This window comes from Gigantopelta aegis, chromosome 8 (genome assembly GCF_016097555.1).
Source record: "Gigantopelta aegis isolate Gae_Host chromosome 8, Gae_host_genome, whole genome shotgun sequence".
Taxonomy (NCBI): Eukaryota; Metazoa; Mollusca; class Gastropoda; order Neomphalida; family Peltospiridae; genus Gigantopelta; species Gigantopelta aegis.
In genome coordinates, this window is record NC_054706.1 from 52351769 (window position 1) to 52372085 (window position 20317).

The 20317-nt window shown below is 33.7% G+C and overlaps 1 protein-coding gene across 4 annotated transcripts in view; it reads right to left on the reverse strand.

Moving 5' to 3' along the window:
• The window catches only part of LOC121379983 (stress-activated protein kinase JNK-like), a 68962-nt gene that overhangs the window by 46300 nt on the left and 2345 nt on the right, over positions 1–20317 (reverse strand). For all 4 annotated transcript variants that reach the window (XM_041508689.1, XM_041508691.1, XM_041508688.1 and 1 more), the window contains exons 2-3: positions 8184–8384; positions 61–190 (exon numbers count right to left, since the gene is read on the reverse strand). In XM_041508689.1, the coding sequence (XP_041364623.1) occupies positions 61–190; positions 8184–8335 (282 nt within the window). In that variant the 5' untranslated portion in view covers positions 8336–8384. The remainder of the gene's footprint in view (positions 1–60; positions 191–8183; positions 8385–20317) is intronic.

The following is a 20317-nucleotide window of genomic DNA, read 5'->3' on the forward strand; positions in this document are numbered from 1 at the left end:
AAAGCTGTACAAATTTTTCAACTGAAGCTAGCTATAACCGAAAAACACTTTAATACTTACATTTTTATGATTGACCAACTTCATTAGAACAAATTCCCTATATGCACGTTTTGCATGAGTCACATTCTGGAACGGACGACTGAGCTTCTTGATAGCAACCATTTGGCCGGTCTGATTGTCACAGGCAGCACTGGAAAAATAAAGTTTTCATCTGAGTTGTTAAACTTATTTTGTCTTTTGTAACACAACCACCATAAATATTGCAAGCAAAGATGATGTATTATCAGGGCTTCTAGATTATGGTAGCCCCACTCCAATGGCTAGTGATATTCAATGTTGGGCTAGTAAATAACTAATATTGCCATGCCCGACGGCTAGTGAAAATATTTGGTCAAATGTTGCAGTTAAGTCTATTTTGTAAATATGAATATCCTGCGCCAAACCCCACACCCCAATGTTAGTGTTTTTAAGCTCTCTCTCCATCTTTAGGTGACATATATCCGATAATTATTATTATTATTTAGTAAAATTGTATTAACTTAAAGTAAAGTTGGGCTAGTGAATCTTGAATCATGGCTAGTAAATTTTATAAATCAATGATCCCATGGCTAGTGGATTTTATAAAATTCTGATTATAAAACAGATTCTGACATACCTACAAAAGAATCTTAATCAACCAACCAACCAGCTAACAAACCAATCCAGGGCTAACTCTAGCATTTGCCAAATTCACCAATTGCAAATTTCAAACACAATTGGCGAATTTTATTTTGATTTGGCAAAATAATTTTATGAAATAATTGATATTTTATTAGAAAATATCTGGGTTTCTGCAGTTTTTGAAGTTTAGTAGACAATTTGGCGAAATTTTCTGCTCACCCAGAGCTAGCCCTGCAATCAATCAGTCAATCACTCTCAGTATCTATCTCTCTTATCACCCATTCCCTCTCTCCTTTGTGTTAGTGTTATTCATGTATTGACATCAGTCTTCATCAAGGTGAGATCAAAATCACTCTCTAAAACGGTGCTAGATCAGCACTAACATTTTATTGTCAGGTGATTAACTTGCTGCTCTCCTAAAACTTTCCAAGTCAGTGTAGGGGTGAGCGGGAGTAATCACTCACCTCACCTTGCTAAGACTGGTCATTGTATTGCCTGTCATGTTTTTGTAAATATTATTTGTAAAAATCTTAACTTAAGCTCTGCATGTTGGTCAATCCCAAAAGTTAAAAGTTAATATTTTTTTTATATGTATGTACATTAAAAGAAGAGAGAGAGAGAGAGAGAGAGAGAGAGAGAGAGAGAGAGAGAGAGAGAGAGAGAGAGAGAGAGAGAGAGAGAGAGAGAGAGAGAGAGAGAGAGAGAGAGATCAAATTAAATGAAGTAGTCTTTTTAACACTTAACCTTTTGTAGAGTGATAAATTATCTCAGGACATTCAAAATACAAATTGATTTAAACACTAATCCATCAAACTCGAATAAATAACTTATTGAATCCTAACAATCCTTACAAAGTGTCATGAAAAAAATATGCCAGAAATTGAACAGTGTTTAAGTTTGATGAGATACATTGAGTCTGACACAATTTAATTGATCATGATGTTTGACAGACAAGATAATTAAAATACACACTTCGGGAAAATCAATAAATGTAACACTGATGTAGTTTGTATGTTGTATAGAAAAGTAAATAAAAGTAATTGAAATGACAAGGAAGGAGATGGGTGTAAAGAAGGGAAGGGAAGGGAAGGGAAGAAAAACCAAACAGATGAGAAATAAAGGAATGAAAAGGGATGTAAAGGTTAGGTATGAAATAGAAAAGGAAGGAGGGAAACAAAAAAATCAGGAAAAAAATCAAGGCAGCAGAGATTGGTGGTAAGATGGAAAGGAATAGGATGAAAAAAAGGAAAATAAAAAGGGAAGACAAGGAAAGTGTAGGTTAGGTGTGAGATAGAAAGAGGAGGGAAACCCAAATTATTATTCTTTAAATCAAGGAAGCGGAGATTAGTGGTAAGAAAAGGATTATAGTGACAAAGGAAAAAAGGGAAAACAAGGAAAGTGTAGGTTATGGGTGGGAAGGAAGACAATGGAAAAAAGTGAGAAGAGAAGAGAAGAGAAGAGAAGAGAAGAGAAGAGAAGTGGATGTTAAGAGTGGGAAGGAAAAGATGACAGAAGGGAAGAGTTTTTATGAACAAACATAAACCAGTCATTATGGTTTGACACAAGTAATCATTCTAGCTTGCGTGTGCTTGCCCAAACCGCTTTGCACATTAGCAAAAAACTGCTTGCCTTGTTAAATGCCGATCATATCACTACTTTATTGAGTCAAAATTACTGTGAGTTTGACACCGAGAGCAATTTCTCAGCCACGTAATGCCACAAGAGCAGGTTATTGCTCACCATTGATTTTGAAACCTGCGTAAACCTGTGACAAGTTGAAATTTAAAAAAAAAAATTATAAACTGTAACTGTAACTTCCAAAGGTATGTTTAAAGAGACTGTCTTGATTTTGCTAGCATAGTAACAGTTTCCCCCATTAACAGAGCCTTGTTAATGACTAATATTACACATTAAATATATCTGTTGGTTTAGAATATCAGTGTCTGTATATTCAATGTGTTTCTTGTCATCCTAATATTTGTAGTAACAAACTGGATTTTATTTCCCAATAATTTTGTGCATACAAAAATATATATAATACTGCTGGTCATTTTTGTTAACTTTATTGATGTATAACCCAGTGTTCTCGCTATTGCATTTTGCCACCCTCCTTTCACGTTCTCCGCTCTCCTTTATTTTTCTGTGCCCCTCTTTATTTTACAACACCCTACTATATTTTACAACACCCTACTATATTTTACAGCACCTATTTCCAAATGCACACTTTTTTTTACACGTAAAAAAACACAACGATCAGTCTGCATACTGGACATCAAAGGAAACAAAGCTCTTTGTGTACGAAAAAACAATTGACGAAACGTTTACGACAGTTACCGTAACATAATTTAACAGTATTTGTAACAACCTCTATTTTGTCCCATATCTGTATCCATTTTATGTTTAATACACACAATAAAAGTTATATTTAATTTGAGCACTAAAAACATTTTTATTTTTTATGGATTCGGCAATTTCTGATTGAAACCCTCCCACTTATTTGATGCCAAATGTGTCACGTGATCAAACGGTCACTCTATCTTTTGTTTCCACTAACTGTCGTCTGATATTTTGTCCTCAATTGCAGATATAATTGATTTAACTGATGATTTTCACTTTCTGTCATTCTGTTTATTCAGCAGTTCTTTATAACATATTGTAAACTTTTTATTTGGGGAGGGGAAGATATTACCACTTATAAAAACAATGGAAGTGGTAGTGTTTAGCATTAAAATAATTTATCTTGGGTGCCAAATGATATACATGTATACACTGCCTTTACCAGTGCTCTACAAAGCAAGTTCAAATTTACTCTTACCTGGCCAGTAAAGTATAATATTTTAGTCGCCATCCACTTATATTTAGTAGACAGCTAATATATACATGTCATTAAATCGATTCATCTGCCATTTTACGGCACATTACTAATGCCGTAATTGTTATTAGGACTGCATTCGAATGAACTCGTGAAGGGGTAATTCCTAGTTGTTAAATACTAATTACAAGTTACTGTTTGTGTCCGGTTCCACTAAAACAGTGAAGGACTATTAACTATCATTATCAAATTCCGTAACCAATAATTTTATTTAAACGAAATTAAGCTAATTACTATTTTAATGGCACTGCTAAGATATGCATTTAAATTGCAGTACTCATTAAAAGTTAAATAAAAGCATTGTGATAATAATTACCAGGCTTCAACATGTTACTAGTAGTTACCAATCGGCTACCTAACTTTGGGTTTAAATAATATTTATTTTCGTCACATACTGCTTTGTAAATCTGTAAATACTGTTTTGTAAATAGTTGTGTCTTTAAAGCCATCTAAAGTCAAGTCATGAAAATATAAATATGTTTTCATCCTCCACTGGTGAACATAACTTCCGACGTGATTAAAATAACATTCACGACTGGAGACGTCGTTATCGTGGAGGGACTCATTATCACGACACAATTGGAGTGCAGCATAAACATATATAAGTCGACATTTAAAATAATTAATGTTTGATTTTGAAACAGACAAGTAAAGACACACAGTGACTCAACAATCTCATTTTAATACATAAATAAAACCTGGCTCTAAATGGGACAGGACCGACTTGGTCCAAAACTGAACTGGGGCCGAATTATTTCCAAACGCTAGAAATTCAAGTTACGGGAGATAACATCATAACGAAGTATTACCTCCCTTAACATCACCGTTATTCATAGTTCGATTAACTTGTCTCAAACTTTTATTTTTCCAAAAAACTACTGATAGAAAACATGTTTTATGGAAGATCAATTGCTACTGGTCCACTGTGTTTTCCGATGTCCAGTTTTGTTTACAGTTTAAAGTAAAATTATTGGACAGTCGCCAAATGGCGAATGTGATTATATTTTTTACACGCCAGGGAATGTTTTTAGTCACCATGGCGAGTATTTTACTCGCATTGTAGAACGCTATTTACAAAAATGAAACTACTTTTTATCAGTTGGCGATAATATTTTATTACAGCGATCGATTCATTCAATGAAGATGGAAATAACAAAAAATGTATTCGACATTAGGGGATCACACAAACGTCTTTTTTGTTTTTCGTATATCTTAAAAATCTTTATTAAAATAATAATATTAAAACTTTGATCGGTGCAGCAAAACCGGAACTGCCCGTGAATATCAGACCGATAACATTTTTGGTTCAAGTAAGACGTTTTTGTAGGCAAATTAAGGAATATGTCTTTCCACCAAGCCTATCAACACACAACATGGTAACCACCAAGCACTCCCCTTTGTAGGGTGTGGTGCCGCGCGGCCGCCCTCCTTTAATCTTCACCCAGCAAGAACACTGTAACCGTCACAAATTCATTAAATTGTATAAATTTGTATGGCATAGCAAAGCAATTTTATTCTAAATTTGTGACTCAGCTATACATTAATGAATTCAAACAAAAACAATTCTTATAATTCCATATTTAGTTCAAAATACACATAAATCAGCTTCTTTTATCCTTTCCTTGATTCATTTTATGTAATGACGTCCCATAGAAAAAATGACATCACTTTCTACATTTTACTAAAAAAAACAAAAATTAAATTTTTAGTGACATCATGTAATTAAAATCAATTAAGTCATGCATCAGAAGAAAGTTTGCAATTATTATGAAAGAAAATGAAGACAAGCTACTACAAACATTAAGATTGTTTTAATGTTTTCTTTAATGATGCACTCAACACATTTTATTTACGGTTATATGGAGTCGGACATATGGTTAAGGACCACACAGATATTGAGGGAGGAAATCCGCTGTCGCCACTTTATGGGCTACTTTTTTCGATTAGCAGCAAGGGATCTTTTATATGCACCATTCCATAGATAGGATAGCACATACCACAGCCTTTGATGTACCAGTTGTGGTGAACTGGCTGGAGCGAGAAATAGCCCAATAGGCCCACCGACAGGGATCGATCCCAAATCGACCGCGCATCAAGCGAGCGCTTTACCACTGGGCTACGTCTCACCCCTACAAACATTAGAATGATTAGAAAAACATTAAATATACAAGACAAGATATAGTAACCATTCATGTGTAAGCAGTTTGATGTTTGAATAGAAACTCAAACAATATGTTACCAATACATCTTAGGAAAACCCGCCTGAGGAAAACTTTGTAAATAGAGTGGACTGATGAATAGACAGAAAGATACAAAGATGACACATGAAATTTATTCAGGCTAGGAGACAAACCAATCTTAATTACACCACAAACTCGTGTTTCATTCCACAAGTTAATTACACTGGAAACTCATATTTCATTCCATGAGGTAAATTCTCAAGAGAAATTAATTTCCTATGGAATACAAACACATATTAATAACAATTCAAGCGGTAATCTGTGATGTGCAAATGAAAACCTCAATAACAGAGTTGACCAACACGTGAAAAGTGTTGTGGAATCCATACAGTGTTTAGTATAGACCCACCCGATCACACAGTTCTGATGGTGATTTGACATTATTGATCGATACCATGCCAATGTGTGCCTCTGGGTAAATCCATACACATATTGCTGGAAAGAGTGCTTAAAGTGTTGGGCTATTGATTCCAAGCCGATACATTCTATCGTGAACGTAGCTCTTAAACTAGTCCCTAGACCAGACTTGTTAGTAAAGGAACAATATGGGACAGCTATTCCTCGAGCTCAGAACATGCTGGGGAAAACTGTCTGAGAATGATGGCCATAGAGTCTTACAGAATTACATCATAGAATTACATAGCATGATCTTAAACAAATATCTGTATCCTCTCTGTAAAAAGGAAAATACAGATAGTGTTACAGTTCCTAGGACATTTATTTTTATAGGCCATGAGGTCACCAAATTCAAAGAAATGGAATCTGCTTTGTGAACGAAAAAAACAGACCTACATTAGTGTTTTCCCTAGAAATTTGGTAAGGCATGATAGACTAAATACTTTTGGGGCATTTTCAGTTTTTAGGGCACTTGTTTTGTTTTTTTCATAAAAGACACAAGATTATTTGAAATCAAATGTAATTAATATGCTTGCTTTAATTAATAATTGAATACCAAAATATATAACAGGGATATTTTATTATTCTAAGGGCAGCACGGTGCTGATAAAGACAAGATGGTGCTAGACTGTTGAAGCATGGTGCCACATTACACGTACATGTATGCTAAAACAAGCAAGGTAACACACTATACATGTTAAAATTAAAACCATTAACAAACGATAAACTGCAATTTAATTTAAATTACATACATGTACACTACACAGACATCAATTTTTTAACACAAAGAAATCATTTGAATGTTAAAAACATTCTATACTGTGCCAAGATTAAAACATTTTTTTAGGCACATATATTAAACTAATGTTCTATGGCATTCTACACATATGATTCTAATGTAGTTATCCGATACCAACATTATCTTTTAACTAAATGTGCACACATCGCTATAAATGTAGCTTCAGATAGGCGAGTGTGTAAATACACATGTATGTTCACCGACTACTGACATTAACTCAACACCCACACAAAATCAATACTAGTTTACATCATGGTATTTTTAAGACCTCTCAATCTCCATAGCTATAGAGAGATCTTCAATGCAGCTGATTGAACACTGCTTTGACACTGATGCTACACATGTTCATGCAGCTACATTATATTAAATGCAACATGAATATCAAACAAAAATCAAAAGACTTCCACAGGTTTTAGCAAGAATGACATGTGTGAAGATGAATAAATAGCTGTATTTGTTAACTAGAAATCATGTGTCCATGGAATACTGATGTTCCTACATGTGTGCAATTGTGGTATGACAACAGATGGACCATTGGATGTGCAAAAGGACAGACATGTGTGTCTATTGTGCAATTAACTTGTCCTCAATATTAAACTGTCTAAAAGAAATTTTATATAAAGAAAAAAAGTTTGTTTTGTTTAATGACACCAATAGAGCACAATGACCAATGACTTAAATCTATATATATGTATAAAATAATAATAATAATATATACATGTATGAACAGTAGGTTAACTTTTTATAATCAATGAATCAAAAATCCCTTTATATAATTTGTATTTGACAAAATTGTCCAAGTTGCCAAATTTCTGGCATGCAGTATCAATTGTTGTTGTTGGGATTGTGGGTTTTTTGTTTTGCTTTTTTGGGAGGTATTACATGTACAACCCCCCTCCCCCCCAAAAAAAAAAAATGAAGAAAAAAAGAAAATAGAAAGAAATGCATTATATTTTACCACCATTCAATATTCAAATTAAAAGAATGACCTTGTGTAGAAAGAAACCAGCTTACAAAGTTGGTAAAGAACAGTCCTTCAGGGTACCAGGTTCCTGCATGCCAATAAAGTTGTGGTAACCTGTGTATGGTTTACCAGACAGTATATATTAATTTCAATGCCTGAGAAAACTTAAGTTCAAATTAATTAAAATAAATGTAAAATTAACATAAACAAAATATTTAAATAGTCATACACATATGTTAAATCTGTACTTACCATACTATGCCTTGGGCTCCAGAACCAATGGGGCGGAGACTCTGATATCGTTTGAGAATAGTGAAGGTCGAATCGCCGACTTCCATTGTGTAAAACATGCTAGGATGTTTGTTCATTGTGAAATGCTGAACAGTGACCAAGCATGTGGCCATATGATTGCACAGTTAGTTAGTTTTTCCCCAAACACCAATTGAGAACAATCTGAAAATAGAAAGTGTAAATGAAACCAATATTTCTATAAATAATAACACTGCTATAACCTGAATCCAGTTACAGGTATACTGATATTAATAGTACTTAATATATTCAAGCACTGAATCAAAAATACTACAAAACAGCTCTAGACATATTGATTTTAGTCAACTCAGACAAGCCATCTTTAAAAAAGTGTATGTTTGCTTTAACTATAGTGCAAAACTGCCCAGACTCACTTATAAAAGATTTAAACAACAATTACAAAATTAAGTTTTTCCCATTGCATGTGTCCAGGGTTTTTTCCAATGTAGTAACAGTATACTATATGAACATGAAGGCCTAATGTTGTGCTAGCTTCCACCAACAGGAGACTAATCAAGTCACTTGTGAGTCGGAAACTATTTACCAACAGCAAATAAAAAATATTTTTACACCTGTGTCCCTACAAAAATTTATTGTTTATAAATACATGTATGTATTGTACATAAACAATCAAGTGCATTTATGGCTGTTTACATTTTTAAAAAACAATTTCTGTTTCTCAGTATCCAAACATTTTGAAATAAATTCTGATACATGTAACTCGACCAAAGAAACAGTTCCAACAAAATAATGGCTCTGTTCTGTATAGTAAAACCCTCCAAACCGGACATCCATGGGCCAAGTAAAATGTTTGATATTCAGAAGTGTCCGGTTTTCAGGGGTTTACATTGAGGCAAAACACTTTGTTATTGCTGTTGATCTCTGCTGTCATTCTTTTCATACTCGGTCTTACGTGTCTCGTTTCATGAATATATCTCCAATGGTTGATTTTCTAATTTAATAAACTTCTCTCACTTAGAGATTTTAACATTTACTTATGTATATTATCAAAACGTTTAACGTTTTAAAGTTCATCAACAAGTGATAGTGCAACACTGCAACTATAGCTTGATATTTTGACATGTTGAAAACTGATATTGAAATGAAATGCTACTGACAACCTTTCAACCATGCAAAGCCAACATTTCTTTTGTTTATACTATTTATTCTTCTAAATAAATGTTTTCAAAAGAAAAACAAATTCCAGCAATAGGAAGACAGTGAATTAAATTCACTGTTGTTTTGTCTATCTTTGAAGCAAATCATGATCCAGTTTATGAAGGAACACATTTGTGAAGGGCCTTTAATCACATTCATAACTTAATTAACACCTAACCTAAACCCTAACTCGCTCTAGCCAACTCTAAATAAATGCATTGTATTTGCTGCCAGCTGATCCTTAAATGTTTAACTGTTAATTGTCAACTGTACCCAGTCACATATGTCACAGGTAAACCAAGCATACATGTTTTCAATTCTTTATTAAAAATTCGAGCACTAGCTGAATTTGGCAGTCAGAGAATTCTAGCCGAAATGATTTTTCACTGGCACCAAAATGATTGATAATGGTCTGATTGGTCTGTTTTTTAGATAAAAACATTGGGACTAAATTATTCATCCTATGTTCCGATTAGAGAGGGGTTTCTGGTTTACAAATGTAAACTTTAAAAGATGTGTATATCACGGGGCAGTGGATATAACATTTGGTTTTTGAGATAATTCTGGCTTAGAGAGAGAAAGAAATGTTTTATTTAACAATGCACTCAACACATTTTATTTACAGTTATATGGTGTCAGACATATGGTTAAGGACCACAAAGATATTGAGAGAGGAAACCGCTGTAGCCACTTCATGGGCTACTCTTTTCGATTAGCTGCAAGGGATCTTTTATATGCACCATCCCGCAGACAGGGTAGGACATACCACGGCCTTTGATATACCAGTCTTGGTGCACTGGCTGGAACGAGAAATAGCCCAATGGGTCCACCAACAGGGATCGATCCCAGACCGACCACACATTACCAATGGGCTACGTCCCGCCCCTCTGGCTTAGAGAGGGCCTGGTGTTGATGGGTTTCACTGTATTAAACATGAAGAGACCTCACTAACATTACGGTGAACATTAATAATAATGCCTGAATACATATAGTCCAGATTACACTTGCATATTAGTTTCTGGTTGACAGCAGTATTATTTTTTTTTAAGAGGCAGCCTCTAAGTTCATAATCACCAAAAATATTGATTAATTTTTCTTGTAAAATGTAAAAAATAACCCCATGCTCACAAAAAATGACATAGATCTATAGTTTTATTTTCTACTACATATTTGTAAATTTAAATCAACTGTAAAATCCAATAAGAGTGACCGACATGCTAACATGTGACATCATAGTTTGAATTTGAATTGCATCTTCATATTAATACCAAAGAACTGGCTGCTAATGGAATGGAAACATGATGAAGACTTTCTATGCATTTTATATTTTTTGCCAAGGATTACTGATGAAACCACCATTTATACCATGTACATGTAATTATGCAAAGATGGATTAATTTATAGTTATTTATCAAAATATGCAACATTTTGCCAATTTCTTCTCTCTTTTTTACAAATAATTTACAGCTATGGTAGAAAAAATTACTAATGATATGATGCAAAATGTAAATTAATAAACTTAAATCAATTGGGTTCATCGAATTATGGAAGTTATGGTATACTGATGTACATGTACATGATTGTTCACTGTGACTCCACCAATATTATCAAAATTTTACATTTCAATACTATGAAATTGGCCAGTCCTTATTTTAGAAACTGACCTTTAACCCATGGGAATCATACGACTCCATCTTTGAATTTGTTGGTGGAAAATGTAGTTGGGACCAAGTTAGTGGTTACATTTCTGCCCTGTGTTTGAGTTAACTGATGCCATTAACCCTCAACAAACTATTCTATACCGAATGGATTTATTCTTGCATGAAATTAAGTTTGTGTGCAAAGTATAATTTCATGAATTGTTTCCTGTGAACATCCTTCCCTTTATCACAGTTTATGGTATTCATTATGCACAATATTAATAACCTGACGGACAGAAACAGTTACTAATATTTTTTAAATATCAATTGTATTATTGTTATTTAAGGAAATACATGGAAAGATACCTGCCCCGCTAGGGATGGGACGATTCATTTTTTAATATTTTCTATTTGATTTTTGGTATTTGGTCCATGGATCAATTTATTCAAGATACTTTCAACAAGTATGCATTCTATAATACATATACATTGTATATATATTTTAATAAACTATTGTTGCAGCAAAAAACTTATTTTTAATGGTTATTTGTAAAATAATTGTAAATATAAAACTATCTTAACCGTAAAACAATTTTTTTTTTTTTTTACCATGCCATTAAATACATGTACATCTAGTTTAATGGGTCTGGGATACCTGGGTACTGTTTCCCCCAGGATTTGAGACCAAGGGTTTGGTAAAATAATTTGACGTGAACTGAGCACCAAATGAGGGCGACAATGCTAAGGTGTCCAGGTGCATTCTCCTGAGTTAAAAAAAGAAGAAAGGGAAAATGCATTCTGGAGTACATAATATATACATGTATGGGTGTCATGAACTCATATTATAGAAGTCTTAGACAAAAGATATATTTCATGATACATTTAAAAGTATTAATGTTTATTATTGTTTGCATAATATCAATAATTTGAAAAGGAACTATAGAATTACTCGAATAAGCAGAAGTATATATTAAATAGGCATTCTGCTTAATTATTAAACTGAACGCAAGTTACATAAAAGTAGCATAGAGGTTTAATAAAAATATAACTCCACACAAGTATATGCACAAAATATATAATTTATTAAAGATAAGTCTAACAACAACAACAAGGGCTCATGAACAACATTTTTTATTCAGAGAATTATTTAATTAGTTACTTGTTTGCTCATATTAAAACTCCAAAGATTTTTAAAAAATAGATAAAAATCTGCAAAGTAGTTTGCATACTATTTATGTTCTGGAACTGCAATTAAATCAATCCAGATAAAAATTTATTAAAATTAGCAATGTTGAATTGTTTTAATATGATGGAAATTGGGTGCCATTCACTGGCATATAGGAAGCAGGGAGGGGAGGGGGGCATATGCCTATACTTTTCAGATATTTTGCTTTATATTTGTTTTATAATAGTGTAAAAGTGTGTAAATATAAAAGTGTGTCCCCCCCACCCCCATTTGATACCTTCCTACGCCACTGCCATTTTATCATTCTTAAGTGTTTACTTTTTATCTATTTTTGTTACATGTATTGGGAAGAAACTGCTTAAATTTTGATACTATCGGTGGATTCATCACAAAGGTCAATCTGTATTTTGGAAGGTTACAATTTTTATGGTCATGGCAATGAAATTTTGTTGGGATCCAAATGGAACCTAGTGTCACCATGACCCAAGCAAACATGTCGGGTACAACGGAATCGAGTACTGAGATTGGCTGAAATATCTTACCATGTCACTGATTCCCAGCAGAGTCCACACAATAGGAACCATAAAAGAACCATTTATTTATTTTTTAAAATAATTAAATTTAAATACTGAAATAAAACACAGTCCCAAATAGGAAAACAGTGCACTGAACTGTGGGCCTAAAACAGTGATTATTGTGAATCACAAATAACTGTCTCACTCCTATGCCCATTAGAATAGGTCCCTGGTGATTCGAGGTACTTAAATGTATTAGTGTATTTTAAAACTGCTTTGTAATTATATTATAATTATTAGTTAAAGAAACCTTTTAATTGTTACTTGAACAAACAATGCAGAAAAATCTACATATTTGATGCAATCAAAAGTACACACATGCTTACAATTGGCCTATCCCCGCTCACTGAATGAAAAAATGCAACTATTGAGTCTTTTTATTTACCATTTTTAAGTATAGAAGCATAAAATGTCATAATTTATATGAAGAGTTCAGGTGCAAAATGCAATATAAACCAATTTTCTTTCTAGTTTTTAGTTAAAGCCATTATTGTATGTCAGTAAGGGCTAATCGTAGGCCTGCTGATTTGCTGCATTACGTGATTGATCCTTATGAAATTGAATTGGGTAAATCCCGGGGTTTTTTATTATCAAAATGTGAAATACGCCAATTAAAAAACCCATTTTTACTGAAAATGAAAAATGGATATATCGCATTTTGCGCCTGAACTCTTCATATATATATATATATATATATATATATATATATATATATATATGCAGTAGAATCTCATTGGCTCAAACACCGTCGGTGCATCAAAGTCTGTTCGACCCATCGGGTAGTTCGAACCATGCATTCGGCCGTTGTCGGGTGCTTCTGTAACACAAAAACCAATCGGAAAACCTCGCATATTTCCGTAAAACTGGCTTGGGCAAGATGGTCCGATTGACTCATGAGTAACGAAGTCGCCTTCAAATGTCGGATGAGATACATATTTGTAACTATTATTTATCACCGTTGAATAAAACAATAACAAACACACTGGTAGTCTATATTTATAAATATTTATTAATTTAAAAAAATCGTTCTTTATTATGCTGTTTGTAGAATCTTTTGCGACATATTGACAACGTTGAGAAAAGAATGAAAGTACATGAAGCACAGGCGGAGGCCCTTTACCTTTTATTGTTGTAATCACTACATTACATTGATCTCTCCTGTATTTCAAGTTAAAAACAAAATATGCTGACGCTCATGCGTAGAGTAGCGATTAAAATGATTAAAGTAAACCGGCGAGGCCGAACTAGGCTCACCAATTGATTGGTGTTTCATGCAAGGTTCATTCAGCTCACGATTATCGTAGTACTATTATCTGTACTAGAAAGATAATTACCGATAGGTGCTAAATAAACAACATGAGAAGCCGGCATATGATCTAGGATTAATTCGTCGACTTCCGAATTTATATTAACTTACTTTGTGACTAACGTGAAAGGGTCAATGAAAAATTCGTAAATAAATATAAATTGTTTTTTGTATTTCTTCGGATAGACTTAGTCGTTCGAGCTATATATGTTTAATTTTACAGTTCGGACTAATAAACTGGTTCGAGAGAAACCTTCTGTTCGACCTAGGGGTATTCGACCAATCAGCACCAAAATAAAAGGGTTTATAATAGAAAAAAAATCGGGACATTGTTCTTGGTTCGAGAATACCGGTAGGTTTCGACCGTTGGGCGTTCGAGCCAATGAGATTCTACTGTATATATATATATATATATATATATATATATATATATATATATATATATATATATATATATATTGATCCTATAACTTCCCCATGATATCCATGTCATAAACCCATGTGATAATTTACTTTATTAACCCGGTTAATTTAATAATGGTATGCAAATTTGCAAGGTCTCTAGGTAATGTATTGCTGGTGATGGGTCATTTGCTTACAAGCCAACAAGACCTGTGTACCTGAGCGTAATGTTTTCAAAGATTTGTTTAAAATGTACGACGTCAAACTAATCTGTGCTAATCGTGACGACGTCATATTATCGATGGTGGCGACTTTAGTACTGTGATTTACTAAAAAGTAATTAGAATGTTATCATAGAAGTGTTATAGGATAAATAGAATTCGCTACTCATGTTTTTTTAATATGTAAAATATCAACAGCGTCTAGTTAATCGGATATTTGTCTCGGCAGAGCCTCGACAAATACCGATTAACATAGACTCGGTTGATATTTTTCCTATTAAAAAATATTCGTGACGAATCCTCTTCTCTCTCTCTCTCTCTCTCTCTCTCTCTCTCTCTCTCTCTCTCTCTCTCTCTCTCGCAATATAGGGCAGTGTTCTACGTTGCGACCAAAATGGTCGCCAATGCAACCAAAATGTTGGCGTGGCGACTGATTGAATTTATTATCATCGCCTGACTCCAAAAACGTCCAAGTATTAAATTATTTGCCATGTGCGTTCAGAGTCCTAGCAGCGAAAACAAATGAAATTTGTTGACTTCATTGTACAGTCGGAACATTTCGCTATTTACGAAGTTGTCCGATTGATCACTGCGAATTCCGTATTAATTGTCGGTACAATTTGGAACTCATCATTGATTTTAGTAATTTGGCGAAAACAAAACAAACCGATTCATTACGTACATTAGTGGTGGTTGCATTCGATTGAAGAACACAAGTAGAAAATCAAGTAAAGGTTGCTCACTCACTGTTCATACTATACACATTGTAATCAAACGTGCAAAATGAAGATTATTAAACAATGCATTACAAAATAAGCATTTCAACAGTTACGTAACGCTCTTTGATGCACCATGCGATGTGTTACAAACGTTACGGGGGAGGGGAGGGGTTGTTGGTCAAGTCTTACTAACCGACAACATCTTTAAAACAAAGTTATTTTTTTAAAGCATAAACTAAATACCGGCAACCATACATGGCCATATTTTCTATTAGATGATTTTTAATCAATTATTTATTTAAAATAATAATAAAAAAAATAAAAAATGCAAACCGAATGTTGGTTAAATTGCATAACTTTGGCAGTGAAAAGTGGACGGGGTGACAAAGTGTTACATAATTTTAGAAGGGATGGTAGTCTTAACGTTACAAAATGATATGTGGATCAGGGTAAAAAATAAACCTGCCAAAGTTTCCACTATGTAATTATTGAACGGACACAAGTGATGTGTTTGATCTGCTAATCCATTACGCATGTTGCTACACTCGTTCAAATCGAATGCAGCCCCAGTTTGCATTTTCTTTTCCTTTTTTCTTGCTGTGTAAACGTATACGTTGTTTCCGCCCAGCATGTAGAAGCATGACAAAAACTTTCAAAGCGGCAAAATTTTAAAATATTACAATTCTTTAGGAAAACAAAAATCTAAAACTTCAAACGCTAATCAAGAAGACGAGACAGGTGAAACAAGTACTGAAAAGTCAAATGAATTGAGGCCAATCTGAGAAATCTTCAGCTGAAATCAAAACAGAGCCAGCCAAAAAACTTAGAAAATTTAATGAAACTTCAGTTTCTGTGGCTTCAACATGACGATAATACTGACACAAATGAGGGGAGACAGGTGTTTTTTTTGGTATACCCACCACCCACAAAATTATATTTTAGTTAAACGGTAGGACATGTAGGAAAAACAATACCAGTCATATGAGGCATAGAATTATAATTACAGTCCCTCCCATCTCCCTCATGCGATCAGTTCTGAAATGGTCCTCATTTCAAAAACAATTTCACTGTTTCAAGCTATTTATTTAATTTAGCAGCATAAGTCATCTATAATGTTATGATGGTTACAACACATTCATAAATGATACAAAATGAATAGTGTCACACTGTGGCGAGTAACATTTTAAGCTTGGCTAGCAAATTTGTCCACTAGCCAAAGAAGAGTAGTTATAAAACCGAGTGTAGAACACTGTAGGGTGGGACAAACTTCTTTTTTTTCTTCTTTTTTTTTTAAATAGCTTTGGTTATTTATATATATATATATATATATTTTTTTTTTTATCTAAATATTCTTTTAATATTTATTCAAATATATAATACTGACTATATAGATATATATTGTTGTAGTAGTCATATTTTAAAAATAAAACTGATGACTTATTGTTCTGGCCTGTGCACCACAACTGGTATATCAAAGGCTGTGGTATGTGCTATCCTATCTGTGGGATGGTGATTATATAAAAGATCATTTTCTACCAATGGAAAAATGTAGCACATTTCTTCTCTATGACTATATCAGTGTATGTCAAAATTAACAAATATTTGACATCCAATAGCTGATGACCAATAAATCAATGTGCTCTAATAGTGTTGTTAAACAAAACAAACTATTGATCTACATCCTTAGTTTATGTTTTCAAATTTTACCACCTTCATTTGCTTCCATACAAAAACGATTATTGTGTGACCTCACATTTTTACTGACGTCACTCACTAGTACGTCAAAATAAACATGCACATGCAGTCAACACTGCAAAAAATATATTTTGGGTATGATCGCCATAATTTAACAAAACTACAAATGTTTTAATAGCCCTTGTAAGAAATACACTGATAGTGACGACATGCCAGACATTACTGTGATCTATATGTAGCAACAATGTACAAAGTTGGAAAGGCGGGTAAACATTATGCTGATCGCACATAGGGCATAGACAGGGGTGGGGGTGTCACCTTGAAGAGGAATTTATATATATAGTATACTTGTGTAGCTGAACAAAGAAAGAAATGTTTTATTTAATGACGCACTCAACAAATTGTATTTATGGTTATATGGCGTCAGACATATGGTTAAGGACCACACAGATTTTGAGAGGAAACCCACTGTCGACACTACAGGGTCTACTCTTTCCGATTAGCAGCAAGGGATCTTTTATTTGCGCTTCCCACAGGCAGGATAGTACAAACCATGGCTTGTTGAACCAGTTATGGATCACTGGTCGGTGCAAGTGGTTTACACCTACCCATTGAGCCTTGCGGAGCACTCACTCAGGGTTTGGAGTCGGTATCTGGATTAAAAATCCCATGCCTCGACTGGGATCCGAACCCAGTACCTACCAGCCTGTAGACCGATGGCCTAGCCACAACGCCACCGAGGCCGGTATTGTAGCTGAACATCTCTAGATAAAGGGTGTGCTTGTTGATAGCTCCAATTCATGGCCAAAATTGTGTTTTAGCGTGTTTTATTAAAATACCCATAGTTTGTCCCATCCTACTATAATGATAATTTTTGTAAATAATTTTACTTTGGTTAGATGTCAGAAAAACAGTAAACGTGTTTTGGAAATAACAAAAATATACTATTTGTGTGTTCAATTTTGAAAACAATTGGTTCAGAAATAAATAACTTGTAGTAACTTCCATAATTATGAAAAAAGGCATTCCCTGTGGGAAGGACAATACGTTCCAGGAAAATTAAGTCAAAATTAGTGTTTAAACTCGGAAATAAATAGTACAGCTCTAGTTGAATTTTTCAGGATAGTTACAAAATATTATTATCATGTTTCCGAGGTGTGCTAACTTTACTACAGACATAAATGTATAATTATCGTGTGGTGACCTGATTACTTCAGCAACGGTAACCTATTTTCGTATTCAACCTTTGGGAGTCCATAATATACTAGGCTATAGTACCCCTACCGTTAGCATATTTTAAACATTTGCGATAGGATATTTAAAACAAAATAAAAATAAGTTTTTATTCTTATAATTTTTTTTTAAATAAGATAAGAAGAAAACTGTTATTGTTAAAGGAGAGGACAATTAAGGCATTTGGCCTGGTATGCATATTCAACGATATATAATGCACATTATTGCATAATATCAACACATATAATTGTATAGTTAACTAATAAAACGGTTAAATGTGACAGCTATTATATATAACGGGCGCACCCATTTTGTACCATCTCAGTGAGTACGCCCTCTGGCGAGCTGGTGGTTATGTAATACTTAACGCGTAAGTCAAGAACTAGAGAAACACAATCTACCAAGGTTTTGCAGGATGATAAATAGTCATATATTGCAATGTTCTGTAATAATACACATCCCAGTAAGCCAGCAATAAGTATATCCAGCACTATATATATTAGTTTTCAATACAAAATAAAATACCATTGTCAAAGTGGCTACACAACAAGTCGAAACAATTAACAATGTTTTGCTCATGCATTAACCTATGTACTGAAATGATACACGGAGTGTTTTCTTAGTTAATTGGTCTATGCTGTTAGTTGCTTCTACCTGTGATTCCTGATTGGCAGGTGTGTATTTGATTGGTAACCAGACGAGCCAATTAATTGTCGCGGTCTAGACACAAAAATACATAACGGTATTGTGGAATATTACCTGTCGCCCCTAAAATTGTAATGGACATGGTTTATTACTGTAAAACTGTAAACTATTGATTAAGTAGACTTTTCCATCAAAAACCACAGAACTGACCAATTACGTAGTCCCAAAGAAAAGAAAATTATCACTTGGGTATCGTGGGTTGTCGTTTTTGCTCCAACGTAGCATATCAATAGGCCTAATTTTGTAAATTTTTCCTTTGGATTATTTAACAGAGAAAAATACTATAACCCCATTTTGTTCCGTTAATGCAACTTGAAACATATTTAGTTAAATAGTTTATTGTAATATTACGTCATTTATGCTGTTTTACAAGTCAGGTTGATCAAAGAGAAGCGCCTTGTCGAAAATTACTGCTTTTGTTTACACTGTACATACAGGAGATGGTCAGGAGCTGACGTCACTTCGCCCCGAGCTATCCCACCGGACGTCACAAAAATGAAACAAAATGACTGCCCCCAGTTAGCAGCAATAATCATGGTTTTTTATTAACTAAAATTACGCGTTTTTCATTTGCTAAAGTGTCAGTATGTGTTGGTGGTCCAGGTATGCATCTTTCCAACACATAAGGCTCTTGTTTGAGTTGACCCTACCTTTAAGGATGTTCATTTTTGCTGTTTGCTATGTTGAATTGCAACGACAGTTTAAATCACTTATATATACATTTATAAATATTATTTAAATAAATAATGTTTATTTAATTATTAAGATAAATCACTTAACAATAGTTTACAGACATAAATGTGCAAACATTCTTAAACAGTTTATATACATGGATAGTATAAATATTTGTTTTAACCTACTTCTTAATTTGAAGGCTGGGCCTAATTTTACTGTATGTTCTCCAAGATAGTATTTTCAGTATTTGAGCTCGGCGCTAAAATACAAAAAATCTGTATACAGTTCTTTTGTTGTTATCTGCTTATCTGACTATGACTACCAGTTGATTACTAGTACACATGCAGAGTTTCATTGCAAAATGTGATAAACGCCACTATACACACCCAATCCTAAAAAACTTTTTATTCCAAAACACCAGTTTCTCTGCAATCTTTGATATATCCTCAGACAATCATATCGTGTTTTGCTGAAAACTGAATTTGAACTTGTGTTTGTCTACATGTGAACAGTGTCTGAGTGGTGTTTGTACAATGATTTTTAATATGGCGTTTATCGCGTT